A 9,307-nucleotide genomic window follows, 5' to 3' on the forward strand; every position below is an offset into this window, starting at 1 on the left:
CCGAAGACAACATCAAAAAGGGAGGTTCAGATTCCTCATCTGATTTGCATGGTGACAAAGAGGAAAGGAGGAGAAATGGTTAAGAAGTGAAGCAACTAGGGTTGAGACCGAAGAATACCAAAGTTGAGAAAGGATAAATGTTCTAATGATGAACTTTACTCCGAGGAAGAAAAATGAGCAAACATCTATGCAGTTGAGGTTTATGATTCAACAAGAGAAAAATTTTTAGATTTGCTTTTCGAGGAGTTTTTTAAATTGTTCATTTTTTTTTTTTATAGAAGTTTATAAATATATGCGATATAATTCTTTAAAAATTTCTATGTTTTCAGTAATACTTTATAGATATAAATGATAAATTTTATATTGTCAAGAACAATTGTCTTTTTTTCTTTAGAATTTTTTGTTCAGTCATGGGTTTTTATCTTGAATATTTTCTACTTTCTTATTCTCTTGGCTGTCGAAATTTATACATCGTTGCTAATGGTTCATCTAATTGCTTCTCACTCCGTAATGTTGTTACGGCGTTGATCCTTGCACAGGGTTATTTTTAGTTTTCTCTGTAACAATTCTCGTGCATGTTCTAAAATTGCAAGGCTTTTGCTTTATATTTCTTTAATTCTAAGAAAAATTCGGGCTGATTTTCCATCCCTAATTGGATCAATTTTTACATTAAAATCAGAAAGAATGTGAGGTTGATCAGAAGAATATATATATATATATATATTATGGACTTTCATGTGTCTCAATAGTTCAATTAGTTCATTTATATTTTATGAGAAAAAAATATTTTGTAAGTGCCTAATTTTGACTTCTATTTAAAAAAAATTATTTTTTAATACATCCCCTTTTTTTTTTAATTTAAAAATCTAATGACTCCATAAAATTTGACTCAGAATTGTTAATTTTAAAATAAGAAATTATCACAGGGATAACCTTAATTATAAATTTACTTCTGAATACTCTGTTGAAAATAAAAACTTCTCTGGGATTCTACCCAAAAAAAAAAAAAAAATGGCAGGGACGAAGTTCTAATCTACACATGGCAACACCTAAAAAGGTAAAAGATAACGCTGCAGATACCTTAACCCATCATCAATCCCTATATACCTCCAGCTCACAGCATTCAACATTCCAACACGCATATTCGCCTTCTTCACCGGCCCCTCTGTTAGATATGCTTCCGCCTCCGTCGCCGCCAAAAAATCCAAACCTGAAATCGGCCACAGGCCCTCTAATCATGCTGCTAGACGTGCAACACCCAGCCGCAGGCAAGTCCTGAGAGAGCCATCCTTTATCCCCCGACGCGAACCTCAGCTTCCCCTCCAATTCCATCATCGTAAACACTCCCGCCCATCCCCTCATCACCACCACCCACGTCAACTTCAATTCTTCAATCCCATAAACCGCACCTTTCATGACGGACAATGGCACAGGCGGCTAGCAGCTCACGTCAATGTCGAATCTGAACAGACCGGGTTGGACACAATTGAGGAGCAATTCGCTGAACGGTTTCGATACCGTAGCGACAAGGCGAGAGGAATTCTTGGTGCGCAAGTCGATGATGAAGATGAGATCCTTGACGGAGAGGCGGGTCTGAGAGGATTTCTCCGGCGACGTGAGCAATGGCGTGGAGACGGCGGTAGGAGACGGAAGGGTCAGTGGCTCTGAGGGCTACGATGGAAGGGTAGTGGGTGGTGCAGAGGGATTCCCATAAGTGCTCGGCGGACATGGACGCGTACCATGATTTTGAAACGCAAGAAGCAGCTGCTGGTGTTTTGGCGTCAAGGTAGGGAGCTAAGAGTTCAACAACCTCCCCTGGTGGTGGGTTTACTTTGTCGTCCATGGTGTTCGAGTTTCTTGGACTTATTTTTAGGGGTCTTTCTGGATACGTCAACCAGACGATCAGAACGGCGCCGTTTTTCTCCTTTTAATTTGATATACGAATAAAGAAGGCGATAGACTCTTGCTTGATTTTTATATGAGGCTCTCTGGAAGGGTGTGTGTTTTTACGAATCGGAGTGGTGGAATTCGACGAGGACTCGTGAAAAAAATAATAAATAATAATAATAATAATAAATAGGAATAAAATAAAATAAAATAAAAGAGGAAACCAGAAAGGATGTCGGCCACGAGTTCCGCCGGCTCCTCCATCGTGGCGTGAGATTGACACGTCAACTGCCGGAGATATCTACGTGGCAGCAACTTGCGTGCTGTATTTTGGCACTCTAGTCCCCCCAAAACTTGGTGCTGACATCACGCAAGGAGAACAAAATACGCACCGTTTGGTCAGCTGTAACTAAATCATGTCACGACGCCGTTTTATTGAAGTAGCCCAGAAAAATTACTTCTGGTTTGATGATCTCTCGCTCTCGCAGTTCAAAATTCCCTGGAGAAATAGGTCATTGGCGACTCGGAGAAATCAGAAATGGCGTTCTTGTTGTCCACAGGAACTAGACTGAATCTGAAACTTCACGAGCACAATGGCAGTAGAATCAATGGAGTACCAGAAAGGAATTTTTCTTTTTTTACAGGTAAATTTCCTATCGGTTTTCTTCTTCAATTTTCTATGCTTGAATTCTGAACCTACTTTTTATATAAATCTCACTCTAACAGGATTATATGAGAAGATAATCAAAAATTGGAAGAAGGAAGTTTCATTTATCTGTTTATCATTAAAAAACCAGTCACTTCCGCAAACAAAAGATGGAATTAAAGGGAAAGTCACACCTAAGAAAGGGAGGAGTCCAGTTTTGAGTGAAGGGAGGGATGAGGATGAGAACTACGGGCTTATTTGTCCTGGTTGTGGGGTTTTTATGCAAGACAAAGACCCGAATTTGCCTGGCTATTTCAAGAAGAGAAAGCTCACCGAGATAAAGGAGGAGGAATGGCGGGAGGTGGAGGAGGATGATATTGAGGGTATATCATACTGGTCCGAATTTAATGATGATGAAGCAGAAGGGGACACTGAGGGTATATTGGAGGAGGGAGATGAAGAGGAAGGTGAATTAGATTGGGAGTCTGATGAGTGGGAAGCTAAGCTTGAAATAGAAGAAGATGATCTAGAGTTGGAGAGTTTTGCTCCTGCAGGTGTGGGGTATGGTAACATAACAGAGGAGACGATAGAGAAGAGGAGAAAGCAGAGATTGTCTAAAGCAGAAAGAAAGAGGATAGCTAGGGAGCTAAGAAAGAAGGAAAAGGATGAGGTTACCGTGTGTGCCCGATGCCATTCTTTGAGGAATTATGGGCAAGTGAAGAATAAGGCAGCAGAAAATCTGATACCTGATTTTGATTTTGAAAGGTTGGTTGCTACCAGGTTGATAAAACCTACTGGAAATGCTAATGCTACCGTTGTAGTTATGGTTGTTGATTGTGTTGATTTTGATGGTTCGTTCCCAAAACGGGCAGCCAAGTCTTTGTTCAAGATGTTAGAAGGAGCCCAAAATGACTCTAAGCTTGCCAAAAAGTTGCCAAAGCTTGTTCTCGTAGCTACAAAGGTTGATCTCCTCCCTTCGCAGATTTCACCAACTAGACTAGATAGGTGGATTCGACACCGTGCAAAGGCTGGAGGGGCACCTAAGCTAAGTGGGGTATATTTGGTTAGTGCTCATAAGGATTTGGGTGTGAGGAACTTATTGACCTTCATTAAGGAATTGGCTGGTCCTAGAGGGAATGTTTGGGTCATAGGGGCGCAAAATGCAGGCAAATCGACTCTAATCAATGCATTTGCAAAGAAGGAGGGGGCAAGAGTCACAAAGCTTACGGAAGCTCCAATTCCTGGAACGACTCTTGGGATATTAAGAATTGGAGGGATTTTGTCAGCCAAGGCAAAAATGTATGACACTCCTGGCCTTCTACATCCATATCTGATGTCCATGAGACTGACTAGGGATGAGCAGAAAATGGTTGAAATACGAAAGGAACTACAACCACGGACATATAGAGTGAAGGCAAGTTGTCCCACTCCAATGCTATTACCACCTTCTGCATTTAGACAAAATGGGTGGCACTCCCTTGGTGCTAATGATTTAATATACTTTTTGTACTTTTTATTTCAAAAAAATAATGTGCACGAATTAATGGGATGCATTTGTCATACAAAGCATTAAGGATATTGAGATAAATTGACAAAAAGAAAACAGAAGCTGCCTTCAAGTTTTGTTGAGTAATAAAGAAGTCCCAGATTGAGTTTAATATTAGGAAGGAAAAATAAGCATTTGAGACAAGAGCTAGTTGTGCAACTTTAGCTTTTTGATATCGTGGCTAATGTTTCAAATGCTCAGCTAGTTGTTTCACTGGATTTCCTAGGTTAGATTATTAATTATACAGATTTACCACGATTGTTGTGGTGCAGATCTTATCTTAGGTTGTTTTTATATGTTATCTTAACAAAGTAATGTACTCAATTCCTTGCGGTGGTTATGTTGGTACTCTTAATGGATTTAATATGTTCTCCAACTCCAGGTGGGACAAGCTGTTCATGTTGGTGGCTTGGTCAGACTGGATCTCGATCATGCTTCGGTTGAAACAATATATATCACAATTTGGGCATCACCAAATGTTTCTCTGCACTTAGGGAAGATAGATAATGCGGAAGAAATACGTAAGAGTCACATTGGGGTGAGGCTGCAGGTATGTTTGTCTTGTAAGTCTTGTAAGAATTGTCATTATGTGCTTATGGCATTCTTGGAAATAGGTTGCCAATTGAAGCTTGCATGATTCCTAGGGTGCTGGATAAACTCACAAATCACTTTTAGTTGGTTTTTGTAGAAAACAAGGGAAACCAGCATAACCAGTTTTCTTACTTCACTTTCTAGTTCACTTCTTTCAATGCTTCCTGACACCTGTGAAACCTCTTCTTGAATAATTCACAGATAACCTATTATTTAACTACTTTGATGATTGAAGTGAAGACTGCTAGTAATAGTTGTTCCTTGCATGCAAGCAAAGGTTATATAGATGCTTTTGAAGCAATCCCTGCTCCAGACTGAGCATTATCTTTTTGGCTTATTTTGACAGCCACCCGTCGTTGCAGACCATCCTTCTGAATTAGGCGAATGGGAAGAGAAGGAAATTCAAGTGTCTGGAACTAGTTGGGATGTGAATAGCATTGACATTGCTGTGGCTGGTTTAGGTTGGATTTCTCTGGGTCTTAAAGGTGAAGCAAACTTGACACTGTGGACATTCCATGGCATTGGGATAACCTTGAGAGAACCGTTGGTTCTCGACAGGGCAGCATTTCTCGAAAGACCAGGGTTTTGGCTTCCAGGAGCTATATCTGATATCATAGGCAACCAGACAAAAGATGAAGCTCAGAAAAAGAAAAAACGACAGGGAAATGTTGACTTCTTGTCAGAGGTGTCTGCTTGATGAGGCTTGACCATTGAATGACAAACAAATAATGCGATTCCCTTGGTCTCAAATAGACTTGAGATTCATAGCTTAGCTCTAGTAGGAGTAGGCTCAAAGCATCCATATATCGAAACTGAATTTATTGCAATTGTGGATGCTTTGCTTCCAAGATCAGAGAGGAATTTTGTTTGATAAGTTCTTCCCACTACCAGGCAAATGAAATTGTGGAGAGAAAAAGGTTCAGATGATTTCAAAGTGCGGGCTTCGCCTTGTAAGTATGAAGCTAATGATTCCATGGCTAATGCACGTTGTATGATCTTTTTCCTTGTCAGTTTTTAACTCTGAGGAAAAGAGGAGGAAAATAGATTATAGGTGTTGATGGTACAAACTACTAAAAAACCAGTCACAATTTTTGTAGTGTTCAAGCATATTACTTTCGAGCTTTTAAGCATCGTTTGCTCATCTAACACAATATTTTTTTAATCGTGTTTAGAAAGGTAAGGTTGGACAATGGACAAACTTCTAACATTTATTGTCCAGTAAAATATGTGATATCTCAAGTGGGTATTAACTTCATATAGCAATCATTTGGGTAATGTTTATAAGAAATCTTCATAACATCTATTCATAAAGTTACATTTAGGAAAAGATAAAAATTCTATTAGAGTCAATGTCAATGGCCAAGTCTAGCTAATCTCAGAAATGACATGTTGGAAAATTAGGCATTTTGTCACCAAGGCACCGTATTGGAACCTGATTTCCTGTTTGGTAACAATCCCACCACATTGCATGCTTGAAGCGCTGGATGCATTTCTATATTTCTATACCTTTATGTCTCTACTTTGAATAACGCGGAAACCATCAATCTGACTCTCAAACAACATAAATTGGAAGAAAGCTCAGAGCCCCGTGTCAATAAAATCTGAAAGAAATTTAGATTTTCTAAATTTTGGCCGGATCATTCAAGGGATTGGTTGCAAGAAAATGTGTGGGGAAATTCATCTGTGGTGAAACAGAATGCTGTTTTTGTTTATCTTTCGATTGAGATTTTTACATTTTTGTTCACGCCTTCTAAGGACTCTGACTAAACTGAAAGTTAAAAGACATGAGGATTAACAGGAGTGATACATGAGCTGCTTGACTTGCAAACTCATCCTATACAGCCATTAGAAAACAACAACTACAGTACTAATATACTGGAGGGACGGAGATCCGCCATGATAGGGAAGCTTGATATTATGGTTCAGCGTGGCTGCTTAATGCTTCGGGGACTGCATTTCGCATTCACCCACTTGGCTGGCTTATCCATGTATTTAGCTGGTTCTGCCGGTGACTTGGGGCTTCTTTCCCCTAAAGTTCTCAAAAAATTCTCTGCCTCAACATCCTGTTTCAGGCCTGTTAATCCATGAATGAATCAACACATTAAAAAGGAAATCTACAAGGGTTTGACTTTCACATGGGACCTAAACTCAATTCAGTTAGTGGATATCCATTTCCTTACCACCATAAGACGACAGATGGGATTTGTTCTCAAGTTCAGCTTCGTAAGATCGAACAAACTCTTCGAACTGATATTCCACATTGGAGAAGTCCTCACCGGCGTCAAGATCAAACGAGTCGGGCAGTAAATCAACAATGTCACCGCTGTCAAGATCATCTTCAGCGTTGTCGTAGAAACCGTCCTCGCCCTGATGTTGGCTGAGCCAGTAGTCTCGGTACCAGGTTGAGGTTGTCACTAGCTGCCACCATTCCGGGGAGAAATCCTCAACCTGGCGAAAAGCAGCGGGAATGAAGAGAGGTGCATCGGGATTTAGTGTTGACCTTCCTCCTGAGACTAACGCCATTCTTTTGAGTCAGCTTTCTTGATCTGTATTTCCACAATCCAGAATAAGAGAAACTCGAGTAATTAGATTACAGACAAGATGCAAATTGAGAATTTTGAAAACAATTTGAACAGCCAGCAGTCTTGTTCTCAAATCAAATCATCGGCCTTAGAACAGTGACCGAGAAAGTATAGTAGAAGGAAATTTAAGTCCAGCGTTTCGATCTTAAATTTTCATCTCTGTTCTTCCATTTCCTTTTAACCAAACAAAAAAAAAAAAAAAGGATCCTATTTAGTTAAATCCACGGATCTCCGAGCTGGAACAACAAACTATCACATAGATCTCTCAAATGAAAGAAACTAATTAAAATTCACCGAACAAATAAAAAATCAGCGTTTCGTTTTCTTCCGTTTTCTCAGCAACCAACAAAGCGCTCAATAGTCGACAAAAAAAAATCAAGTAATCAATGAATTGAAGAATAACAAAAGCGAACAGATCGCAGAATTTCTCGGCTTCCAAAATCTAGTTCACAGATCGCAGATTTACCTCTTGAAAGAAGAAAATATCCTTTTTCCTTTTGTCGTTTCTGTGAGTCGAAGCTTTTCTGGTAGGACCAGATCAACCAGTGAAGGTTAAGAAGAAGACTTAACGAACATTGACGATGAGGAGTGAAGTTAGTTCGATATATATAGGCAGGAGAACCGAGGCAATGAGGTTCGGGTAATCCGAAGCAAGCCAATTTGACGGCCGGGGGATACGGTCAGGTTAGATAGGCTCACACGCTGGGAGGTGATTTTTTTTTTTTACCTGGAACTAGGCGGTTGACGGAGAAAATAAAAGCGCGTTACTGTTGTTGGCGTTTGTTGACTATTCTCTACGCGTCGTGCACGATATCAATAGGATTACCACGTCATCGAAAAAGTCTAGAAACAGTTGCCTGGATGCGACTGGCTTCTGGTGTGGGTCCCATTTTTTTGTCATTAAAGAAAACTACAAAGTAATTCGAATCTGATCATTCCATCGCTTATTTTGTTAATTTTGTATGCTTAAAAAAATTTAACAATTAAAATGCTATAATTACCTTCTCATAAAGTAATGATAATTTAATTTAACGTTAGTATTTTTTTTTTATTTAAAGTAATACATATTTTTTAATTTAAGAGTTTATATAATAAAACTGGCTCCATAATTCCAGAAAAATAATTGAATTTAAAAAATTATGACTGAAAACATTTTAATTGAATTTAATCATATCAAAATAGTCTATTTATAAGTGAGAAAGTTTAAATGAGAATATAAAATACTCGAATAAATCTTTGTTCAGTTAAAATATTTTATACATAAATATTTGAGTATAAACAAACATTTTTATAAATATCAAAATCCTCTATCAAATTTTATTACAGCTCATCCTTCTACGAATGAACGAGAAATAATTATTTGATTTGAAATATAATGCATAAGTTATAGCGATCATTCATGACTCACGATCGTGTATAATTTTATTATTTATCTTTTCTAAAAAAAATTTCATATCTTATACGAATAAACGTGACTATATTGTTATAAGTATTTATGCAACAAAAATGTAGTCACATATTGATAACTTGATATGTATATATATATATTTCTATTCATCTTGTAGTATAAGAATTTCACCATAATTATTTGTGCATGCAATATAGACATGTTATTTTGATTTATTAACAATTAGGTACAAAACAAACAAGTACCAAAAGATTATGTGATAAGTTAAGCAAGTACCAAAAGATGACATAGATTTGTTATTTTCAAAAGTCATAATTTAAGTGATTAATATTTTAATTATTCCTTAATCTTTATCAACAATGGTCATTATTATGTCAAATTTTACATTAAAAAAGTTTAAATTATTACTCAACAAATTTTAAAAATAACACCTGTCATATCAATTTATTTATAAATTAATGTTTGCATTAATTAAATTCATGTAGATATAGTAGGAACATTTAATTGCATATTAAGCTATCATATCTGCATTATATTTTCAAAATTATTTGAGTATTCTTTAATTTTTCTTTTCTTTTATTTTCAAAGATGATTTTATTTCATGAATGTTGATGAAATATCTATTACGCACTTAAAATATTATTAAA

General features: G+C 37.5%; 2 protein-coding genes across 2 annotated transcripts; one reads left to right on the forward strand and one right to left on the reverse strand.

The window, feature by feature from the left end:
- The first annotated feature begins 2,297 nt into the window (after positions 1-2,297).
- Positions 2,298-5,680, forward strand: BPG2 (P-loop containing nucleoside triphosphate hydrolases superfamily protein). Its single transcript, XM_022053135.2, has 4 exons — positions 2,298-2,531; positions 2,614-3,947; positions 4,462-4,629; positions 5,017-5,680. The coding sequence occupies exons 1-4, from the start codon at positions 2,426-2,428 to the stop codon at positions 5,365-5,367; spliced, it is 1,959 nt and encodes a 652-aa protein (XP_021908827.1). The 5' UTR covers positions 2,298-2,425; the 3' UTR covers positions 5,368-5,680.
- Positions 5,681-6,352: 672 nt separating this feature from the next.
- On the reverse strand, positions 6,353-7,953 carry ERD15 (dehydration-induced protein (ERD15)). The gene is made up of 3 exons (XM_022053136.2): positions 7,719-7,953; positions 6,851-7,216; positions 6,353-6,744 (listed from the first exon to the last, which is right to left on the reverse strand). Exons 2-3 carry the CDS (start codon positions 7,191-7,193, stop codon positions 6,593-6,595), a joined length of 495 nt encoding a protein of 164 aa, XP_021908828.1. The 5' UTR covers positions 7,194-7,216; positions 7,719-7,953; the 3' UTR covers positions 6,353-6,592.
- Positions 7,954-9,307: the final 1,354 nt, after the last annotated feature.

This window comes from Carica papaya, chromosome 8 (assembly GCF_054855325.1).
Source record: "Carica papaya isolate Zhongbai chromosome 8, ASM5485532v1, whole genome shotgun sequence".
NCBI classification, from domain to species: Eukaryota; Viridiplantae; Streptophyta; class Magnoliopsida; order Brassicales; family Caricaceae; genus Carica; species Carica papaya.